The 23,375-nt window shown below is 43.4% G+C and overlaps 1 protein-coding gene across 2 annotated transcripts in view; it reads right to left on the minus strand.

Annotated features, from left to right (window-relative positions):
- The window catches only part of RASEF (RAS and EF-hand domain containing), a 40,489-nt gene that overhangs the window by 15,389 nt on the left and 1,725 nt on the right, over nt 1-23,375 (minus strand). The window contains exons 2-10 of one of the 2 annotated variants that reach the window (XM_083464891.1): nt 11,414-11,434; nt 9,758-9,904; nt 8,083-8,173; nt 5,857-5,952; nt 4,833-4,910; nt 3,905-4,020; nt 3,732-3,800; nt 1,929-2,013; nt 499-590 (exon numbers count right to left, since the gene is read on the minus strand). In XM_083464891.1, the coding sequence (XP_083321017.1) occupies nt 499-590; nt 1,929-2,013; nt 3,732-3,800; nt 3,905-4,020; nt 4,833-4,910; nt 5,857-5,952; nt 8,083-8,173; nt 9,758-9,904; nt 11,414-11,434 (795 nt within the window). The remainder of the gene's footprint in view (nt 1-498; nt 591-1,928; nt 2,014-3,731; nt 3,801-3,904; nt 4,021-4,832; nt 4,911-5,856; nt 5,953-8,082; nt 8,174-9,757; nt 9,905-11,413; nt 11,435-23,375) is intronic. The other variant, XM_083464892.1, reaches the window with a different exon arrangement.

Here is a 23,375-nt window from a genome sequence, read left to right on the forward strand (position 1 = left end):
TTACTCTGGATGGAATCCAAACGGGTTGTTCCTAATAGTCAGCTGGCAGAAGCATGTCCCTTGATCATTAACTCCACTAGAGAGCAGCATGGGGTAAGGCAGCCAATCAACACGTCTGGATCTACCAGCAACTTTAATCACTTAAAACAGAAGATTAGGGATGTGAGTCTGTGCTCTTTACATGTCTCAGACAGGCATTAAGTATTCCCAGTCCTCCTAGATTTAAATAGGGCAAGTTCCAATGAACAGTGGCTTCCCCCATCACACACAAACACAGAATTGATACAGAGGGAAGACGCTTAGCTCTAACTTTTTTCCAACTGTGATGCTTTGCTGGCATTGCAGGCCTCGAAACACAGTAGCTTAGAACCAAGTCTCATCAATTTCAGTGAAAAGTATTTTCAGAAAGTGCATGTGTTTAAAGGATCACAGCCTGAAAGGTCTCCTTTAAATTGCTAAGATCTGAAAAAAATAAAGTAACACCTGTATCTGTTCTACCTGTCATATCGTGGATTTTGGGGAGATTGGCCACCGCTGCATTTGGGACTGCTTCTGGCGAGAGTATTCCCTGGAGAAGTGTTTGTCAGACGCTGAAAAATATAGGTAAAGAAAGCTTTTCAGAACACCTGGCTTATAAAATACAGTGCTACCTTGGTTTAAGAACAGCTTAGTTTATGAACAACTTGGATTAACGCTGCAAACCCGGAAGTAGGTGTTTTGGTTTGTAAACTTTGCCTTGGAATAAGAACATGTTTCGCTTCGTGTTGAGTGTGTTCCATTTGTAAATTGAGTCCCCAGCTGCTGTGGGAAAGCACGCCTTGGTTTAAGAAGGCTTTGGTTTAAGAACAGACTTCCGGAACGGATTAAGTTCGTAAACCAAGGTACCACTGTACTCTTTAGCTAACAAATGTTAGTCCTGATTCTGGACATTTATTTTTTTGTTATTTTGGAATGCTCAAAACCAAAGGGTGGTAGTCAACATTGGGCAGGTAGGGCAACAATATCCCCCACCCCGAAACTGATTTTGAAGCTGCACAGAGGGCTGTGGGGTGAAGAGAAGAAGGTAACATCCTGCTTTGCAAGCAGAAGTCTGGTCCACTTTGACACTAGATAAAACGCAAAGCAAGAGCTACCTAGCTGAACAGCAGTCAGCCCCTTTTCTGTGGTCCAATCAGGGGCAAAATAGTGTAAATGAAGGATTTCCATGTGAGGGTTTCTTGTTTGTTTTTTGCCCACCTGTTTTTCCTTATGTGACTGAAACATAATTTAACCTATATGGAGAAAAGTTCCAGTACATTAGCTTTGCAGAAGAGAACAACATATACTCTCTGGTGGCAACCATAATTCCTAATTTACCAGGGAGTAAGCTTCATTTAAGGGACGCGGGTGGCTCTGTGGGTTAAACCACAGAGCCTAGGACTTGCCGATTAGAAAGTTGGCAGTTTGAATCCCCACAACGGGGTGAGCTCCCGTTGCTCGGTCCCTGCTCCTGCCAACCTAGCAGTTTGAAAGCAGGTCAAAGTGCAAGTAGATAAATAGGTACCACTCCGGCGGGAAGGTAAACGGCGTTTCCGTGCGCTGCTCTGGTTCATCAGAAGCGGCTTAGTCATGCTGGCCACATGACCCGGAACCTGTATGCCGGCTCCCTCGGCCAATAAAGCGAGATGAGCGCCGCAACCCCAGAGTAGGCCACGACTGGACCTAATGGTCAGGGGTCCCTTTACCTTTTTAAGCTTCATTTAACTTGATGGGACTTGCTTTTGAGTAAAAGTGCACAAGATCACACTGTGAGTTACTTTGGCATCAAACCAGAATGACTACATTATTTCCATCACTATCTTACGGCTTATATTGGTATAACCAAGAGCAAATATTTATATTACTGCACAATTATTTAAACATATTGCTTATGCAATGTCGCTGCCTACCAGCGATCTGTTGTACATGCTCCAGCTATTCTCTAATGCGCTTCTTAAGCCATCGTTGCTGTCATGAAGTTTCCTGTTGGCTGACCTAAAAAACAAGCCAGGACAAACAAAATTATTCACATTCAGAAGGTATCAGAATTAGATTGTAGAGTTTCAATCATCTGGCATTTTGAAAGCCAACAGATAGCAGGATGTTTAATAAGGTGACCTTGACTTTTGTGATAGTGGCACAATGGATCAGTATAAATCATTGCATCAAAGACAGCGTAAGGAATCACATTAATGCCATTTAGACTCTTACAGTAACCCCAAAGTAGGGGAGGAGATTTTCCTATATCACATAATGCTCCCTGAATGGTCCTACAATGGGGAGGGGGGGGTTGACTGTTCTGTTATTTTTCTGGGTCTAGCTTGTTCTTTTTAACTTTGCAAGTTCCTTTGGCAGGTGATGCAGCAGCTGATATAAAGGCATTAACCTGTCAGCAATTCGCTAAATTCAAAGCCAAAGCTGATTTCGAGTTGAAAGCAAAAAGGCATAATTAAGATACAGTGGTGCCTCGCAAGACGAAAAGAATCCGTTCCGCGAGTCTCTTCGTCTTGCAGTTTTTTCGTCTTGCGAAGCAAGCCCATTAGCCTTCTTACGAGGTCTTCGCTGCGAGATCACATTCACCCGGTGCTACACCAGCTGCACTGGCTCCCGGTGGAGTACAGGATCAGGTTTAAGGTGCTGGTTTTAACCTTTAAAGCCCTATACGGCCTAGGACCCTCGTACCTACAGGACCGCCTCTCCTGGTATGCCCCACAGAGAAATTTACGGTCTTCAAATAAAAACATCTTGAAGGTCCCAGGCCACAAAGAAGTTAGGCTGGCCTCAACTAGAGCCAGGGCTTTTTCGGCTGTGGCTCCGATCTGGTGGAACACTCTGTCACAAGAGACCAGGGCCCTGCGGGACTTGACATCTTTCCGCAGGGCCTGCAAGACAGAGCTGTTCCACCAGGCCTTTGGCCAGGGCACAGCCTGACTCCCTCCCTCGGCAATCTTCGCGGAGCTCTGGCCCAATGGTTGCCAGTGGCCTGAATTAATTAATTTTATAATGAATGATTTTAGAGTGTTGTTTATGTTTACTTTTATACTGTTTTATTGTTGTTAGCCGCCCTGAGCCCGGCTTCGGCTGGGGAGGGCGGGATATAAATAAAATTTATTATTATTATTATTATTAGCGGATTAGCGCTATTAGCGGCTTAGCGGGCTTAGCGGATCAGCTGATTAGCGGATCAGCTGATAAGCGGCTTAGCGGATCAGCTGTTAAGCGGCTTAGCGGATCAGCTGTTCAGCGGCTTAGCAGCTTGGGGGAAAGGGGGGGAGGAAAAAAACCCCGCAGGAACTCGCAAGACATTTTCGTCTTGCGAAGCAAGCCCATAGGAGATTCGTTTTGCGAAGCACCTCCAAAACGGAAAACCCTTTCGTCTAGCGGGTTTTCCATCTTGCGAGGCATTCGTCTTGCAGAGCACCACTGTACTGCAGGTTTGAGAGACCCCATAAATGTAAAAAACCCCACAAAACCACTAAATAACTAACTAAATCAATGATTTCTTGATATGTGAACAGCCTTCAAGGAATGCAGTCCAAAGGCTTAACCGTCTGGCCATAATATTTAATATATCAAATGGGAGGGCAGAAATGCAGGTTAGGGAACCAGCAAAACTTTTCATTACAGCCAAGTACATCTGCTTTTCTCTCATTTTATTATGGGTGCTCAAGTATAAAAGTCCATAAATAAAAAGTGATTTATTGGCAGCTTACTGTAGAATGTCTATCTGCCTCTCCAGACTATCTCTGTCTTCCGTGTATTCTCTGATCATTTCTAGTTCTCTGCAAAACAAAAATTTGCACAATTATTTTTCTTTACTGACCAGAGTATACACAGGGAACTAAATAACCAATTTTCTACAAATATGACTACTGAAGACTCTTACCTTTCTGAACTCAAGCTCTGATCTGCAAGATCGCTTTTCAAAGTATCTAACTCGCTCTGAAGGAAAGCGATATTTGTCTGTGCTTCCATAAGATCTTTCTTAAGTTTCTGGTTTTCCTGAAAACAAACCAGGGGAAAAGAATATTACTGATTAAAAATCACTTGTTACATATGTAATGCACGTTCAAAAATACCTAAAAATAAAATATTCACTGCTACTAACTACGAAATGATAATATGAAAACGCTTGGTGTGCAAACTCATAGCCCATTTAAAGCGCATAAATGCCTCAAGGCCAGTCTACATGTTACAGTCCTACATGGAGACTCCTCCACAAACATCCGTAGAGAAGACATACCATATAATGCCACTTAGACATGAAAATGTCTTCAGTCACTGATGTGAGTTCCCATGTCTGCTAATGGTGATGGCAGCATGGAAATTTCATGAAATGAAAAGTAAACCCAACATGTACTTTCCAATTAGGTTTCCAATATGAAGAGGTGACTACACGGAAGTTATTCTAGCCAGTCCCAGATCAGTTAATATTAACCCAACCTCACTTAAAGAGCTTGAGGCAATATTTGTCAAGAAACTGGGTCCACAGAACAGAACTGGTCAAAAATATTTTCCGTGAGAAAGAAATGAGAAAGTTATTCTTACTTTGATAAGCCAGAGTCCTGTAATACCTATACATTCTCCATTGCTAATGTGTAAAAATGACACCCAAGCATGATATACGCAGCTTAAACAGTATAATTTCTTCTCCCTCTGAAATGCTCCCTTCTTTACAACCTCAACAATTTTCAAGAAAATGCCATCGCCCAACAAGCTACTTAAATATGATGGGTGGTAAAGATACCGATCATATCGAAACGCGACAGGCGCAATGATCACCCCGAGTAGGAAAATTATAATGCAGCTCATACCAAGGTCAGATCATGTATCCTGTTCTTTAATGCCACCAAATCTTCTCTGTGATGAATGTTTTTAGATTGCTCTTCAAGCTGAAACAGTAAAGACAATGTGATTGATGTAACAAAATAACTTTGATGGACACATTAGAATGCATGAAGAGCAGTAGAAAGGGATCAAGCGGTACAGTGGGGGGGGGGTTTAAAAAAACAAAAACAGACAAACTACAAAGCATTTCAGTACAGCCTTGAAAATAAGACAAAAACGACTATCACAAAAACAGTTCCTTGCCAGCTTGCCTGCTCTTAGCAACTATAGCCCATTTGTGGAACATGGAAAGCTGCCTTCTACTGAGTCAAACCACTGGCCTGCCTACCTCTTTAGTGTCTACAGAGACTGGCAGCTGTTCCCCAAAGTTTCAGGACAGGGGACATTCCCAGAACTACCTGGAGATACTGGAGAATGAACCTGGAATCTTCTGCATGTGAAACTGATACTCTGCCCCTGAGCTACAGTGGTGTGCCAATAACCTACAAAGGCAAGGAACTGACTGCTTTTCCATTTATGAAAGGAACGTCTCCCCATCTGATTAGCTAAAGAGGATTTACACCCATCACAAGCAGTAGGTGGGTGGCTATTTAAAGTTTGCTTTAGTAACTGTAAACATTAATAATTTTATGTAGTTATTTGGATAATATAAAACAGTAATTCTCAAACAGTTCTCCACACACACATACAGTGCCACAGATGCAGTCTTGAGTGCAGTGAAACCCTTACTGAGACCTGACATCACCATTTATGAAAGCACTCTGAAAGCAATTGGTTCCTTCCTGTCTCAGAAAGCATGGCTTTGCAGCCCTTCTTCTCCTTCAACTCATAGACTTCAATCTTACAAACAACCTTCCAGCAAGATGAAGTTCCAAGCTCATCCTCTGAAGTGTGATATGCCCTTAATTACTTCAAAGATAGCAGTGAACGTATCAGAGGTCCCAATAAATTTGTCACAAACGCCAGACCGCAAAAGTCAGCACAACTTACCATTTTAAGTTTTTTTATCGTCACTTGGAGCTCATCCACTTCAGCTTCGTATTGGCGCTTGAGGTCATTCAGAGCCTCTTCTGTTTTCCGCTTCTCCTACAGGCATGATATATTTGTTAAATTACAAATGGCAGGCTTAAGCAATGCACTTTTACACAATCACATGCCTGGGAAGCATCTCTTCCCATTACAGTGCAACAAAAATATTTTGGGCTACCCTTAATGTCTCTACACGTGGCTATGCATGTGTGAGAGTTGGACATATGCTCATGGATACATGTTGTGCAACCCACAATATGAAAAGAAGTGCAGGGGAATCCCATGGCACTGACAAGAAAGCACACAAAATACAAGGTGACTGTGTCATAAGTCAGCCCTGCATCAGTAATAACTGTGTACATGGTTACCATTAAAATTTATAGTTCAGTACTAACCCACAAAGTAAATATCACCGAAGGAGTGCATTTACATTTGGGGTGTCATAGTTCTTAAAATTGCGAGCAGCACTGAACGAAGGACAGAGTAAAGAATGATAAGTGAAATAAGTCATCACCAGGGCAGCCTTGCTATTTCTATCTAGGTGGTAAATTGACTGATACTTGGCAAGATGCTTATCAACTCGGACATTCCATTGTGTGTGTGTGTGTGTGCTTAGGGAACTACTGATACATTTATAAGGTGGGTTCAAAGTCCATGGTAAGGCCAGTGCTCAGAGAACTGTGGAATCAGCTGTGAATTACCAGCTGTGGTTTGGACTTCACAAAGAGCAGCCTCACTGCCTCCCCTACTAATTCAACAGCGTAGCTAAACGCTTCAGAGCCTCAGGGACATTTTAGAAGTCACATGTGGTCAGGTGTGCAGCCCTGTCATTCCATCGCTGCGCACACACAAGCTCTTAGGGCAGGCCTGCACAACTTGCAATATCTTCTACAGTACACACATCACAAGAGAAAGGTAGTCTGCTACTCAGGTAGTGGGCCCTAACCAGATGCTTAACAAGCCCCCCATGTGAAGTTCCTGGAAGACAGCAAAAGGAGGAGGTTTATCAACATGGCTGGCTGGTGGGGTCAATTGCCTAAGCGAGTCACAACTTGGGCCAGCTTGCCTTAGGCTTGGGGTAGGGAACCTGTGGCCCACCATATGTTGCTGGACTTCAACGCCCCTCATCCCTGGTCATGCAGATGGGAACTGGAGTCCAGCATTAACTGAAGATCCCAATGTTCATCACCTGCGCCTTAGGCGCAACTGAGAAAGCCCTCTCAATTGTGGACACAACCTTTGACAACTCAGAGGCTCCTTCAATGAGTAACTAAGCAATCGAAATGGGTGGGAGGAAGAGTCGCTTGCATGCAATTTAAAGAAGCTGCGCTCTGTTGAATGTGCAGTCTGGAGATACCGTATTTTTCGCTCTATAAGATGAACTTTTGCCCTCCTAAAAAGTAAGGGGAAATGTGTGTGCGTCTTATGGAGCGAATGCAGGCTGCGCAGCTATCCCAGAAGCCAGAACAGCAAGAGGGATCGCTGCTTTCGCTGCGCAGCGATCCCTCTTGCTGTTCTGGCTTCTGGGATTCAGAATATTTTTTTTCTTGTTTTCCTCCTCCAAAAACTAGGTGCGTCTTATGGTCTGGTGTGTCTTATAGAGCGAAAAATATGGTACTTAGGAATGAAACACAGAAATGCAGCAGCTTAAAACTTCTATATTACTACTAGTCAGAAAACAACTAGTTCTAATTCTTCTATTAGGGTCTGTTTTATAGCCACCACATTCAAGGGAACTGTATGCTGACTGCTGCTATACAGCAGGCAAGTTGCTTGCCCATCATGTGGATCAGGCAATTTCTCAAAAAAGTCACACACACAAAAGCTGAGCTAAAAGAAAACTCCTGGTATAGATACAACAAAAAATGTGCATTTAAGAAACGAAAAGTTCCAATTAAAATGCACACCAGCCTCTATCTGCCTAAAAAATGTTTCTCACAGGCACTGAAAACAGCACCACCCCAGCCACCCTTTCCTTAATAATGCTCCCCACCCAAAAACTGAGGTGGAGAAAGCTCTGACCTTCATACCTTTCACATCCATGGCAAATTGGGAGGAGAAAGAAAGCAGAGAAAGGTTTCATGTATGAAGCCTCAGGCACAGAAGCCAGAATCTCTTCACTAATTTTCTTAAGCAGAGAAGCCAGTTCTAAAAGAAATATTAGGGCTATAAACATCAACTATTCACCTCCTTCTTGATTTTATGCTCTGCAGCCTGTATTCTCTGGTCCATCTCCTCTTCTAGTTCACCAAGCTGCATTGCTGCTTTATCTTGTGCTCTAAAATGTAAGCATTCACACAAGGCTATCTTGAGAAACTTCAAAGAAAATTGAGAATACATGGTTTGTTCCATCCCTAACCTGAATCGGTGGCTCAAGATGTTCCAAGTCAGGCATCTGGGGAAAGGTGAACAAAGACCTTGGTCTCATCTGCAAAGCAGCATCATTCCACTTTAAACAATAACAGCTCCCCCCAATGCAATCTGGGGACTGTAGTTCGTAAAGAGTGCTTGAAGTTTGAGATCCCTATGCCAGTAATAGAGCTACAATCTACAGCAGTGGAGTCCAAACTTTCTTCAAAGAGGTCCAGATTTGATGAAGTGAAGGGCCATAAGGGCTGACCAAAGGGATAACCAAAGTTGTTGAAGTTGTTGAGCTTTTTTAAGGTTGAAGTTGTTGAGGTTGTTTTAGGATTTTACCCCAGGAAATAAACTGCCACAAGGGCTGCATTAAACTGACTGGTGGACCTGATTAGGCCCCAAAAATGGACTTTGGACATGCCTGATCTACAGAGTAGTTCATCAGACAGTACCTCTTTCCAGGAAATTCTGGGAGTCACAGCACTTTGGAAAGAACAGAAGATTTCCTAACAACTCCCAGCACCTCTTACGAATTGCAGTTCTCAGGCAGGAAGCCGTGGCTGTTTAAAGTGGTATGATACTGCTTTAAATATATAGTGCAGATCGGCAACTCCAAATTAAAGTCATCTGATTCTCATTACTGTCATTAAAAGCAACCGAATTATCTTAGCATGGTACATGCTACACAGATATCCCAAGCATTGTAACTGCTTAGGGCATCCAATTACCAAAGCTGTGACTGCAAATGATGTGCAGAACTGTATGTGAAGTGGTTTTCCACACACCATTCTGAACATCTTCTCACGGCAGCACAAAGAAGGCAGCTTCATTTTCCGCTTCCCTTTCTGCTGCCAACTTCCTATGATGTGTTACCACAAAAAGGTAGATCATCTGGGACCTAAAACTGTTGCTTCTCATGGAATAATATTGAATATATACCATCAGCAACAAAAAGTTCAAACACATTTCACCAGTCACATCGGCCTGGATGTCATACTGCTTGAACAGTCTACAACTGATAACTATTTCCTTTTTACATATGTGTGTTCAAAGGTATAACTTTAAAGTAAAACAGACTTCTGAGAGGACATTTTTTTTAAAGTTAGAATCCTGATTCCATAAGGAAGGAATTTTGGTTGTGTCCAGCCACATTATGCTCACTGAAATGAATGGACTTAAGTTGGTTGTGTCCATTAATTTCAGTGGGTCTACTCTGAGGAGATAACCCCATGATTGCAAGGAAAAAACATAGCATGAAAAATGATTATATTAGGCTAATAGTTCTGCCTTTGGATCTTATGCACTTCATTCAGCTTCTCAGAGACTCCAGGACAACCAATGCTAATTTTGACTTCTCACACCCACCAGCCTCATCCAACTCACATTGAAATTTTGGCAGTTGAATGCTGCCATTAACATTATCATGTGACTTTAAACACCACCATGTACTGCAGACAAAAATGGTAATTGTTTCACTGTGAAGTACAAAACATTTGACTCTTACCTTTTTACAGCTATGGCTAAGTTTTCCATCTCTGCACTCTGAAGCTTGATCTCTCGAATAAAGTTCTTAATAACATGCTCATAAGGTTGAATTAATCGTGGTTCCACGATATTGATGTTCTGATACAGAACACTGACCTGTTCTTGCCTGGAAGAGGAAAAAAATTACTAATTAAAGCATATGCAGATTTTCTCACAAATATTCGGTTTATATCTCATGCAGAGATGGCTGTTGAAATGGCGAAGGAAAAGCACTCCTATTCAGTTTTCGCGGGTTAGGCTTTCGTACCATGAACCAATTATATTTAACCCTTACAAAATTGTTAGCATTTCTTTGGTTATTGCCATCAACTCAGAAGAGATTTGGATATCTTCAAAACAATATTACAAAATGTTTTGGAAACAGTGCACAATAATTAATGCTTTTACTGTGGGGACAGAGGCAACTTCTGCACAACTTTCTGAGGGTCACATGCTAGTGGGAGGGTGAGGTCAGAAGCAAAAGTAGGTGGAGCAACAAATGTAATTCTTTGCCTTTGTACGGTAGGCTAGTTTCTACTCAGGCGCATCTCTATCTTCCATCCAAGCAAGAGGTATAATGGGAGTTCAAAGGCAAATTGCAGCCAGACAAACACTCTTTGGGGTGCAAAGCAGGGCCAGTGAGTGGTGTGGCCTGGGGAGAGTTTGGAGGGCCAAACAGAAAGGCCTGGAGGGCCACATCTGGCTCCCGAGGTTCCTCACCACTGGCTTATGTAAACTTGGTAGAAAACGGTTTGCTCCGTGTAAATGCCAACTATGATACTGGTTTTGTGCCCAGGCATGTGCTGGGATAGCTTAGTTCAGGGGTCGGCAAGGTTTACCTCGCCTGGGCCGGTTCACTCCAGCGGAGATCCCTCCGTGGGCCGGTTTGTGCGCGCGCAATTGCCGGCATACAGGCGCGATTTCCGGCGCCATGGAAGCAAATCCCCGTGCCACGCTGAGCCAGTTTAGAACAGTGTGCAGGGACTCACCGAGCGGGCGGCTCAGTTCGAGAGTGGCTTGTGGGCCGGTTAAACAACCCCAGTGGGCCGCTTGTGGCCCATGGGCCTTAGGTTGCTGACCCCTGGCTTAGTTGGTAGAGTAGAAGATTCTTAATCTCAGGGTCGTGGGTTTGAGCCCCACATTGGGCAAAATTCCTGCACTGCAGGGGGCGGACTAGATGAAACTCGTGGACCCTTCCAACTCTAGAATTCTCCGATTCTCTGTTGATGGCTCCACCTCCTAGGCATCAATGCGTGGGACCAGATACCTGCCTTGGGGTGAGCAGCTGCTTGCTCATAGGCTTCCATGCAAGTGGCTCTCCTGATCACATGGGTGGCCTCCTTGTGTAGAAGACCACACACCCAGCAGCTGCTTCAGCACAGGCTTTGCCAGTTCAGATGTGTGCCCCAATGCAAGGGCGCCTGGGGAGAGCCAGGGCCAAAGGGGCCAGCTCTGCTCCCCAATAATTGTGTGAAGAATATATATAGTGCAAGGTTTTAGATGCAGGATAAACTTTAGAGAAGTGGACAGAAACCAGCAAGCCCACGCCCATGCACGGTTAGTAAGAAAGGCAGCACGATAAAAGCTTTTCTAGGATGCTGTAACAAAAATTAACTTAACTCAACCGATAACCTACCATTGGATGCCACTGGCGTTCCTGTTGGGATAATTAAAGATAGTCAATATATATGATCTAGGAACTGCAACCAAAATACTCATTGGAATTTGTGGTGGATGAATCAGGGCAAACTGACGTGGTTCTGGAGGCCAACTTTCATGGCAAGACATAATAATAATAATAATAATAATAATAATAATAATAATAATAATAATATTTATACCCCGCCCATCTGGCTGGGTTTCCCCAGCCACTCTGGGCAGCTTCCAACAAAATATTAAAATACAATAGTCCGTCAAACATTAAAAGCTGCCTAAACAGGGCTGCCTTCAGATGTCTTCTAAAAGTCTTTAGATGTCTTCAGATGTCTTCTAAAAGTCTGCAGTCGTTAAGAGTCGTCAACAGGCTCATCTCAGCTATCTGCCAATCTCCCATTCCCACCACCCTTCTGAGTAATACCCCTCCCCACCTTCTCACTATATAGAAGGATCTGGCAACTTCTGTTTCAGTGTATCTGAAGAAGTGTGCATGCACACGAAAGCTCATACCAAGAACTAACTTAGTTGGTCTTTAAGGTGCTACTGGAAGGAACTTTTTTATTTTGTTCTAAAAGTCTGGTAGTCGTTTTTTCTCTTTGACATCTGGTGGGAGGGCGTTCCACAGGGCGGGTGCCCAATTTTATTTTTACAGAAAGGTAAGCAAATTTTTCAGTGCACCTTCCGTAAAATTGTCCAGACATGTAGCTGTGTTAGTTGGCTGCCGCAAAAACAAAACAAAAACAGTCTTATGTCATCTTAAAAACTAACAGATTTATCATGGCATAAAATTCTGTGGACGAGGGCCAAGCTTGTCAGGTGCACGAACTGTTCTCCTCAGTTGGCAAGTATGCACAATGGGAACGGGGGGGGGGGGGGGGAGAGATATAAACAGTGGCGCAAAACAACAGCGAGAGGCCCAGTCTGAGACAATTGTGTGCAACGTTCAAATGTATATAAGATAAGCAAAGTGGCAATTCACTATGGCAGTACGTTAACTCACCCCTGTAGTGAGAGGGGATGCCATTGTCTCTATTCAAGGCTAAATAAATAGAATCAAATTCCCCGATAAATTCTAGTCCAACAGCTTCACACTGTGGTCTCCCTTGGAAGTTCCTTTGTTTTAGACTGACAACTGCCAGCTCAGTGAGCAAAGTGTCCTGGGAGACTGAAATGTTCGCCCACTTGTTGCTTTGAATGTTGCCGTTTCTTTATGTCAGATCCGTTTCCCATTTGCTCCTTTGTGCAGAGACTGACCTGCTTGTCCTGCGTTGACCACAGAGGAGCAATGCTGACAAGGACACACTGCGTTGGGGAATGACCCTGGATGGCATGGCTGATATTACGAAGGAGAACAGCAGTGCGGCCTGAGGAGATATGCGAAAAGAACTGGCACCTGGGCTGGACGCAGCAGAGTCTGGCCAAGGCGTTTGGCTCGGTTATTGGGCCTGTTGATATATTTCTGAATGCTCTGAATAATCAGAGAAAGCGTTTGAAGTGACTGGGCAGCTTCCCTCACACACTGGTGGACAGGCAATCTCCTGGGCACAGAATCTTTCTGGGGACACTGTCTTCCAGACTGGCATTGTAAGGGGCATCAAATATCCTGACATATCATTTTCAACAAGCAGAGCAGGAAGGTACTGTATTTTTCGCTCTATAAGACGCACCAGACCTTCCTGGAGGAGGAAAACAAGAAAAAAAATATTCTGAATCTCAGAAGCCAGAACAGCAAGAGGGATCTATGCGCAGTGAAAGCAGCAATCCCTCTTGCTGTTCTGGCTTCTGTGATAGCTGCGCAGCCTGCATTCGCTCCATAAGACGCACACACATTTCCCCTTACTTTTTAGGAGGGAAGAAGTGAGTCTTATAAAGCAAAAAATATGGTAGGTTCACTTAATCCACACTTTTTTTAAAAAAACAACCTACTTGCATAAAAATCACCACAGCCTTGATTCAGTCAAAGTTATTAGGTACGTAAGACTGAATCTCAGGAGGGATAAGGGTCATTTAGGGGGTTCAGTGCCAAGCTGAGATTCGAAAAAGAGGCTTCCACTTCATAGCTCTGAAATGTTCAGCCTTCGCCAACCTAGTTCCCGGAAGATGTTTTGAATTGCAATAGTGCGCTGTAGCCCAAAACACCTGGAAGGAACCAGGCCAATTTAATGATGATGGCATATAAAAGTTTGTTTTGTTCGTTTGTTTGTTTACCACGTGCTGTCAGGCATGTTTAAGCCGCTTTGTGGGTCAAATACTTTTAAAGATTTTTCTCAGGGGGGAGCAACAGGTTTTGTTTCTGCATGGCATGCATGCATCAGAGCATGTTATTTTATTTATTTATTCTACACCCCCAGCATCTCAACTTCACAATACGCATCTCCCCACCGCCCTGCCCCCTCCCTTTCCATAGAGCCCTTGTACACCTATCTTCGGGAGCTGAGAAGCAGGCTTCGTGGCCCTATTCTGACAGTACTACCTTTTGTTCTGGTTCTCAAGCGCGTCACAGCTGCTGTTCTTGGAGATTTTTCAGCTTCAAAGATTAAACAAACAAGAAGCCTGAAAGAAGGGAGGTTGAAAGCTTAAGGCTCAACCTTCCCCCCCCCCCAGCCATGCTGTTCAGTCTGCGCCTGCTGCGCTCGGCTAAGAAGAGCCGCTGCTGTCACAAACATATGGCGGCAATTGCGGGAGTTTGCTCAGCTTATTTGATCTCAAAAACCACAATATGGTTTCATTGTTCCTCGCTGGCCCAATTACAACTGTCAAAAGAGCTTGATTCAGCAGACTCCGGCGGCTTACATTTATGCTGTGCCAGTCAGGTGCAAGGAGCGAGAAAACACACCGCAAGGAAGCGCAACAGCGCAACCCTCTCCGGAAGCACCGGGAGTCACAAGGAGGCAATGGGGTCTTTTTAAATTAGAGGCGACAGCGGGCAATCACCTGAATGCTTATATACAAAAAGGCTGAATGAGATTTGAAATTAAAAGCACGCGTTGGCAACTGCTACCACCAGCCCCAGAGCCATTTTGGAAACAGAAGTTTTTTAACTACGGTCATCTGGGAAGGCAAAGACACCCTTAATCTTCAGTGAATGGCAATGCCACCAGTTAAAGGCTTCTGCGGGGCGGCGGCATTGTATGGGCCATTCAACAGGAACTCCACAGCACCTTCACAGAGGCACAGGGTACCAGAAATAGAGATTTACAAAGCAATAGAGAAATATAGATTAACAAGCAGTCCAGTCTTCAACTGGGTTGGGTCCCACTTTCAGCTTGTGGCCTGATCTAAGGTCAGTCACCACAGTAGCAGCAGCACCAGCAAATATATGAAAGAAAGGAAAAGCGTTGGGTTCCCAAATGCATGTTTGGATTAAAACAGGCATAGGCAAACTTGGCCCTCCAGCTGTTTTGGGACTACAACTCCCATCATCCCTGACCACTAGTCCTGTTAGCTAGGGATGATGGGAGTTGTAGTCCCAAAACATCTGAAGGGCTGAGTTTGCCTATGCCTGGATTAAAGGCAGGTGTTCAAAAATACTGAAGACTACGGCTCTGCTAGCTAGTCCATGAAATTGCATGGGGCATTTAGAGGAAGGGGCATGTGGAAATCATTCTTCCCTCCTGCAGTTTGTATCCAAGTAAGTTCTTCTCGGAGTAAAACCACGGAAATTAAGGGACTTAAGTTAATCATGTCTATTAACTTCAATGGGTCTACTGCTAGTATGACCAAGACAGGATATAACCCCATGTTTCAGATCACTTGAGATTATTGTTTCAGAGCAACTTCTACCCCTGATTATCATTACCTCTTACTGTAGCTCAACTGATTGAAATGGCACCCTGGTAACCTAAAGACTGCAATATTCCAGGAGCAATATGTGCAAGTTGGTTCATCAATGCCGCCAAATATTGTGACCATTTGTTGAAAATGAATTATTAAGGAGCAAAATATTGTGTTCAAAGTTCCCATTAACTTTGTCCTTTGCTTCTGCATCAGAGACGAGTCAGAAACAAAATCCAAATACCAGAATCCCTTTAAGGAATTTCTGATCCACATACACTCAAATACATTTCCAGGTAATGAAATGATAATGAGAAATCTGTCAAACCTGAAGCTTGAGTCACCCAAGCTTGAAGAAGTGCATTAAGATTTGGAGTTCCACTTGTGGCTGGAGGACAAAGTCATTTTAAAAGCTGTCCCAAGCAAAGTCCCCAGCCATCGTGGTGGAGCGAGGAGTGGCACTGAGATGGTGAATGACAGAGCTGTGTGCCACGTGACCACTTCTGAGCCCCCTAAGCTAGTCTGTTGCCCTCAAGAGCAGGAGAAAACCAAGTTTCATTGCCAGAGTTAAAACAAGATCCAGCTAGCAGCTCAGTCAGCTTCTGGACATGGAATGGGAGCTTGTCATCTTGTTCTTCACCTCAGGCTACAAGCGTCTTGGACTAGTCCTGTTGCACTTTAATACAGAAAAAGGACTCAAAACTATGACTAAGCATCCGTGCATCTGCCCCCATTATTACTACTCTGTGCACAGCCAACACCCAAGGAAGTAGGAGGTGATCATGATGTTTGGCTGGAGATAACAAGCAATCCTTTCCCCTCACGTGGGATAGTGAACCTGAGTCCAGATTAGACTGCTTTGCACCACCAAGTACCTAACTTTGTCATGTGTCTCGATTCACCTCAGCTATCCCATTTTGACCATCGCTCTGTCTGAAGTGATGCATGAGAATTGCTATTCAGTAGAATCAAACGGGGGGTGCTGTGGTCCAAACCGCAGAGCCTAGGGCTTGCCAATCAGAAGGTCGGCGGTTCGAATCCCCGCCACAGGGATTGTTTGGTCCCTGTTCCTGCCCACCTAGCAGTTCGAAAGCATGAAGTGCAAGCAGATAAATAGGTACCGCTCCAGCAGGAAGGTAAACGGCGTTTCCGTGCGCTGCTCTGGTTCGCCAGAAGCGGCTTAGTCATGCTGGGCACATGACCCAGAAGCTGTACGCCGGCTCCCTCGGCCAATAAAGCGAGATGAGCGCCGCAACCCCAGAGTCGGCCACAACTGGACCTAATGGTCAGGGGTCCCTTTACCTTTACCTTTACCTTTAGAATCAAACCAGGCATCTGCACACTCACACTATGAAAAGCTATGGCAATTCACTCTATCACCCTATTAAGCAGCTGGACTGCATTCAAAGTGCTATGGCAAACATTGTATCCATGGCACTGCGATAAGGACTAGCTGCTGAAAGGGAGGCAGATGCTTACACAAACTCTCTTTGCACGTGCCTCATTCCACCACCAACTCAGCAGTCTGCTATACCTGAGCAGCCTTTGCTTGGCAACCACTATCTTACAAAAATAAGAATAACTTTGCCTTTCAGAAAACAGGACAAACCAAGGACTCCCTTCCAAGTTTAAAAAGCACCTATTCTGCAAACCTTTCTGGTTATGTTGTTTTAAAGATAACACACCCACACAATCTATATATTTTAAAAAAAAATACATATATATTTAAGTGAAGACTTTAGGGATTTCCAATCTTTTTAAAAAATGTTATAACAATTTTGTAAAATACTGAATAGATAAATGAACAGCCTATAAAGTTCTTAATCATCTGCATTATTCTACATAAGCCCAATATCTCAAATGGGCAACTGCAATCTATATTCAGTTAATATTTTCAATACAGGAGTTTCTGATTCAATAAAACAGAAATATAAATTACGCAGCTCTTGCAAGTTCATATTAGAGTCATTACAGGCTACAAGGAGGCCATGGCAACACTTCAGTGCTTATCTAACTAGAAGCAGTGCCTAGAACCTTCTAGCTTTTTATTCAGAAATATAAAGGAAAAGACAAGCTACAGTGTTCTAGCTGATTGGTCAGTAAGAATGAAATCTGAACCAATCTTCCAGTGTCCTAACCAATGGTCGCAAAGCTACTTGAAATGACAGACAAGTGTAAGTAGCTTATTTTAAATATTTATATGGCAAATGCATACTAAGCTTAATTAGATTCTTGTTGTATCGTGTAGATTCATTCCCAGTGTACTCTTGAGTCCCCTTCACTGCATTTCTAGCACTGAGCATTGCTTGTTGTACATTCACCACTAAGGGTTAGTGTTCTTTAGATGGAAGCATAACTTTCTTTGCATCACTTTCAACGGCCTCCTGGTAGATAATTTGCACTCTCACACTTCATGCCAAAGGAGCATCTTGAACTAGGGGAAACGGTGTTCTAATGTGATTCTGTATGAAAGAGCCTTATTACGCCCACTCAGAACACCATGGAAATCGATACATGGATCAAGTTACAGGACTCAAGTGTCAAAGTGAACAACAGCAATGCAATGATCCCCTTTTCATATGTTCCAGAAAATCAATGATAATTTTTACCTTTCCTTGAAAATCTGACATCTCAGTTCCTTTTCATAATCAACTGAAGCCTCATATAACCAAGACGCTTAAGTGTAATTAATGCATGAAGGGGTTAAAACCATAGAGTCAGCTGTCCTGCTAGGTTTAGCTAGGTCACACCCTCTCACCTCTTCCACCATGTGAATCCAACTAGTAAGGCTGTCTAAACTGGATTTTCTAAGCTTAGACAACATGGCTTTAGCAAGCCATCTTTATGTTTCTGTACAAATAATTTAGAAACTCTTACCATTTTTTAAGCTAAGTTGTACAGCCTGCTTTTTCTTGCTGCTATCTGGAAAAGCGCATAAATCTGACCTTTGATGCCTGGAGTTGCCAGGGACTGAACTCAGGACCCTCTGCATGCAGATAAGATGCTCCGTCACTGAGCTATGGCTCTTAAATAAAGGAGGCATCTGACTAACAACTACCCAAAGCAGTATGTTGGGCCACATCAGGACTGGCTAACCCTTTGGCCCTTTTGATCCTGCTGGACTCCCCAACCAGCAGCCATGATGGGAACTGGACTCCAATATGACAGGTTACCTGCCCATGGCTTAGATCAGCCTTTCTCAACCTGTGGGTCCCCAGATGTTGTTGAACTACAACTCCCATCACCTCTAGCTAGCAAGGCCAGAGCTCAGGGATGATGGGAGTTGTAGTCCAACAACATCTGGGGACCCACAGGTTGAGAACCGCTGGCCTAGATGGAGCCTTAATCGAAACCTAAACATCTCTTCCTATGTGGCTAATTAAAATTCTTTAATTGATTGTGTTTTATTTATCTATTAAGAACACTTTTAAGTCTGTCCTTTAGCCTAAGATCTCAGGGTACAGTACAATGATCAATACATAAATAATTCCAATACAGTGGTACCTCGCAAGACGAATGCCTCGCAAGACAAAAAACTCGCTAGACGAAAGGTTTTTCCGTTTTCGATTTGCCTCGCAAGACGAATTTCCCCTATGGGCTTGCTTCGCAAGACGAAAACGTCTCGCGACTTTGTTTTCTTTGTCTAAAAACAAAGACATGTTTTGTTTATAAAGTTAATTTATTTTCCCTTCAATTTTTGAACTGCTCTTTACAGTATGTGTGACTTTAAAGAGCAGTTAATAAACTGTTGTTGTACCAAATTTGGCTTTGTTTGGACTTTTTTTGACCATAGGAACGCATTAATTGATTTTCAATGCATTCCTATGGGATTTCGTGCTTCGCAAGACGAAAAATTCGCTAGACAACAAAAATTGCGGAACGAATTAATTTCGTCTTGCGGGGCACCACTGTATTATTAAAAGAGCAGGTAAAACAAATCCTTAAAACCACAGTCCATAAAACCACTTAGAGCCGCTCACTGACTCCTTAACTGAAGCTCCATACTAGCTATAGTATCCTACAGAAGCCCGGGCAAACAGCTTTACCTGCTACCAAAAAGGGGGAAAGCTTTTGGGACATACGGAAGGAAGTGCAGTATAAATTATTATATACAGTTGGAAAGAAAGCCCATCTTTGCTGTTCTCTGTCATACAAAGCTCAATAGTACAGCAGAAGCAAAATGGCCTTTGAAATCTGACAGAAGAAACCTTACACCACTCACAGCAAATAATCTACTCAGAACAGCAAGCCCAACCATTAACATCATAAGCAAAATGATGGTAACCAATTATTGCGGATGAAAGAAGCTTGGGATGCAGAAATGCACAGGGTGGCATTTCTTTAGCATGACCACTCCCTCCTCTGGCATCCCAGGGTGTCACCGTTACTATTTGGTCACTGCGCCTTTCACGTCACAGCATGGTTGGGTGAAATGGCTATCACAGATCAGCTATCACAAACAGAGCCTTCTTACTGCGCAAACACAGAGCCCATCCATAAAGGCAAACACGGAATGTGATATGCTTGTCACAAGATAATTTATCACCTCACAGGATTACGAATGCTAAGCCTAAATCCTTTTTTTTTAATAGATATTTATTGAAGTTTCAGAAATTATATAAAGAAAACAAACAAAACACAGACAAAAAACAAGTATAATTTCGATCCCTTATTTTCTTATACCTTACTTCACTGACCTCCTCCTACCTTCCCTTTCTGTATTCTAATTTCAAATTATTTATTCAGCAAATCCTCTCCCTTAATTTCATTTAGTTTTTAACCTTTCTTTTCTTTTAACTTAAACATTACTGCTATAAACTACTTAGCTTCAAAACCGTCATCATTCTAACATTCATTAATTTTGCAATGTTTCTCAGCCCTTCCTTCAATTTGTTTTTGATAACCTTATTTTCATTTAGTTTAGTTCATTAAAAAAAGAAGAGAATCCAGTTTTACCTTGTCCAAACTTAAACATCGAACTTATACATCAGTTCTTATTCTTAAAACATTTTTTCTAAGGTCGACCAAGATTCCCTTCCACGAATTTCCCAATTTACATAACAATAACAAACAAAGTAAAAAAACGAAATCAATTGTAATTATGAACTCTTTGGATTCCCAAACTCCACCCCCCCTTTCCGGTTTCAGCCCCCAACAATGTCCATCAATCTACTATCAGCCTGGAGATCTCACATCCGAGGCTCTTTTTTTTTTTTTTGTGCTTTATTAGACAAAAGATTCACATTACATATATGCATGTCATTAAAAAGTATACAAAAAAGAAAACGAGAATAAGCAAGCTACAAGATTGCGGTTCCGCTAAGAAAAAAAAGACAAGATTGCGGTTCCGCTAAGAAAAGAGAAAGAAAGGAAAAATATAAAAAAAGAAAGGAAAAAACAAAAGTAAGGGCAAACTCGAGATAACCAAACAAAAAACAGACTTCCGTTCAACTTGATCCAGCCTGGAGATCTCACATCCGAGGCTCTTAATGGTCTCTCAGTTCCTCTCTGCCGGTCTTTTTGATGCTAAGCCTAAATCCTCGTTCTTGACAATATCTATTGCAGACCCAGGTAGTCCACTTCCTATGCGTGTTTGTTACTCAGAAGGAGAGCCCACCAAGTTCAATGGGCCTGAGGATGCAATCCTGTACATAGTTACCTGGAAGTAAGCACTGCTGAACTCTGCAGGACTCACTTGAGTTGACATGCACAGGATTGCATTAATAGTCCCAGGTACATAGGATACACATGGGACGCGGGTGGCGCTGTGGGTAAAACCTCAGTGCCTAGGACTTGCCGATCGTATGGTTCGAATCCCCGCAGCGGGGTGAGCTCCAGTCTTTCGGTCCCAGCTCCTGCCCACCTAGCAGTTCAAAAGCACCCTTAAGTGCAAGTAGATAAATAGGTACCGCTTTATAGCGGGAAGGTAAACAGCGTTTCTGTGTGCTGCGCTGGTGCAGGCTCGCCAGATGCAGCTTGTCACGCTGGCCACGTGACCCGGAAGTGTCTCCGGACAGCGCTGGCCCCCGGCCTCTTAAGTGAGATGGGCGCACAACCCTAGAGTCGGACACGACTGGCCCGTACGGGCAGGGGTACCTTTACCTTTACCTTTACATAGGATACACAGGATTCCACAGGAGCATAAAAAGCTGCCTCATAGTGAGTCAGACCACTGGTCCATTTATCTCAATACTGTTTACACAGAGTGGCAGCGTCTCTCCCAGCCTTACCTGCTCCTGCCGGGGATTGAACTTGCAACCTTCTACATGAAAAGCAGGTCCTCTACCACGGAGCTATGCCCTTTCCCCAAACTGAGTTGCAATTCAAGCTGAATGGAAACCTGTGTTATTGTCATACATATGGGGAGAGGGAGAGAACACAAACCTAAGAAGAGCCATCTGGATCGCCAATGACCCATGTAGATTGCATACTGTTCTCACAGTAGCCAACCAAAAGTCTGCGGGAAACCGGATGTAGGACCCAAGAACAAAAGAACACTTCCCTCCAGTGGCTTCTAGAAACTGGTATTCAGAAGCCTGACTGCCTCCAATTTAAACCATCCATGAGATAGGGAGGAAGCTTTGGGTGCTTTGATCATTTCACATACAGAAGTTATTTCTGGCCAATAACCTGTACATTAAAACAGTTACAAAAATCTGATTTCACTGCTCTGCAGAGTGAACGAATCTGCCTTTATACCAGTGTTAGAAACTTGAGATATGAAAGCTAGGAGCTAAATGGCACCTTAAACCGAGGTTATGGTCGCAACAATGGAATGTCTAGGCACACTTTTTTATATAGCAAGAAAACAAAGCTGAAAATGAATGAACTACAGCTAAAATAATGTATGTTCATTTTTCACATGGTCCAGTCCTTCCCCTGCCCACCCCCTAATATTCTTAAGAGGGTCTCTTCTCCAGACTTCAGAGAGTAACTGGAAGTAGAGAAAATTTAAAAAAATTCCTTCAAGTAGCACCTTAAAGATACACGTATCTGAAGAAGTGTGCATGCACACGAAAGCTCATACCAAGAACTAACTTAGTTGGTCTTTAAGGTGCTACTTGAAGAATTTTTTTTTATTTTGACTATGGCAGACCAACACGGCTACCTATCTACAACTGGAAGTAGAGAGGCAGAAAAAGGTCCTCCTTTCCTTCCACTCTGCCGTTTTGATCTGAAATCTTAGGCCATGGGTAGGCAAACTAAGGCCCGGGGGCCAGATCCAGCCCAATCGCCTTCTCAATCCAGCCCACAGACCGTCTTGGAATCAGCGTTTTTTATATGAGTAGAATGTGCCCTTTTATTTAAAATGCATCTCTGGGTGATTTGTGGGGCATAGGAATTCGTTCATCCCCCCCCCAAAAAAATATAGTCCTCCCCCCCCCACAAGGTCTAAGGGACAGGGCAGTACTGCGCACAGAGTTCATAAACTTCTCACGTTAATGAAACTCTCTGTCACAAAATGTACCTAGAACAATAGGAGTTTCAAACACTTCTTTATACCAAATTCGACCCTTTCTTTCTGACTGCTTTTCAGCCTCTGCTTTGAAGTCGTAGGAAGTGGCATATCCAGTCTCAAAAAAAGACGCGGAGTGTGGCGTGAGAAGAGTCTGTTCCAAAACTGCTCCTACCCCAGTGTAGAGGGCTGCCATTTGGACAGGGCTGCTATAGCCGATGGATCATCTACAGATGGGGAAGGGGCAGTATTTTCACAAGAGCCAAAGCAGCACAAGGGTGAACTTCCTGCCCCGCCTTAAATAGCCACACAACTACCCTTGCTATTCCAGCTGTAAATAGAGCCCCAACACTAAACAGGAACAGATGTAATAAAAGATAACGATTTATTTGTTCATTTGTTTCTGTTCAATATTTTCCTTGTAAGCTGGGCAGCAACTGTCCACTCCAAAAATATGGGAGGGAGTGGCAAGGTACACTTTCTTCTTCTTCGCAATGTGTTCTGCAAACTTTTACAGAACTGGGATGCCTTCAGATAACCATTGCTGCTTGCTTTGGGGTTTCTAAAGCAGTAAGAGAAAAGACCTGAAACCCACAAAGAGAGTAGCACCGTCTGCCTGCAGTAATGGACAAAAAGGAGCCCAGAAGCGACGTGGCACCTTGCAGACTTGTAGCGCAGGATATTTCAAAGATATGGATTGCATCATAAAATA

This window comes from Podarcis liolepis (assembly GCF_965112155.1).
Source record: "Podarcis liolepis genome assembly, chromosome: 11".
NCBI classification, from domain to species: domain Eukaryota; kingdom Metazoa; phylum Chordata; class Lepidosauria; order Squamata; family Lacertidae; genus Podarcis; species Podarcis liolepis.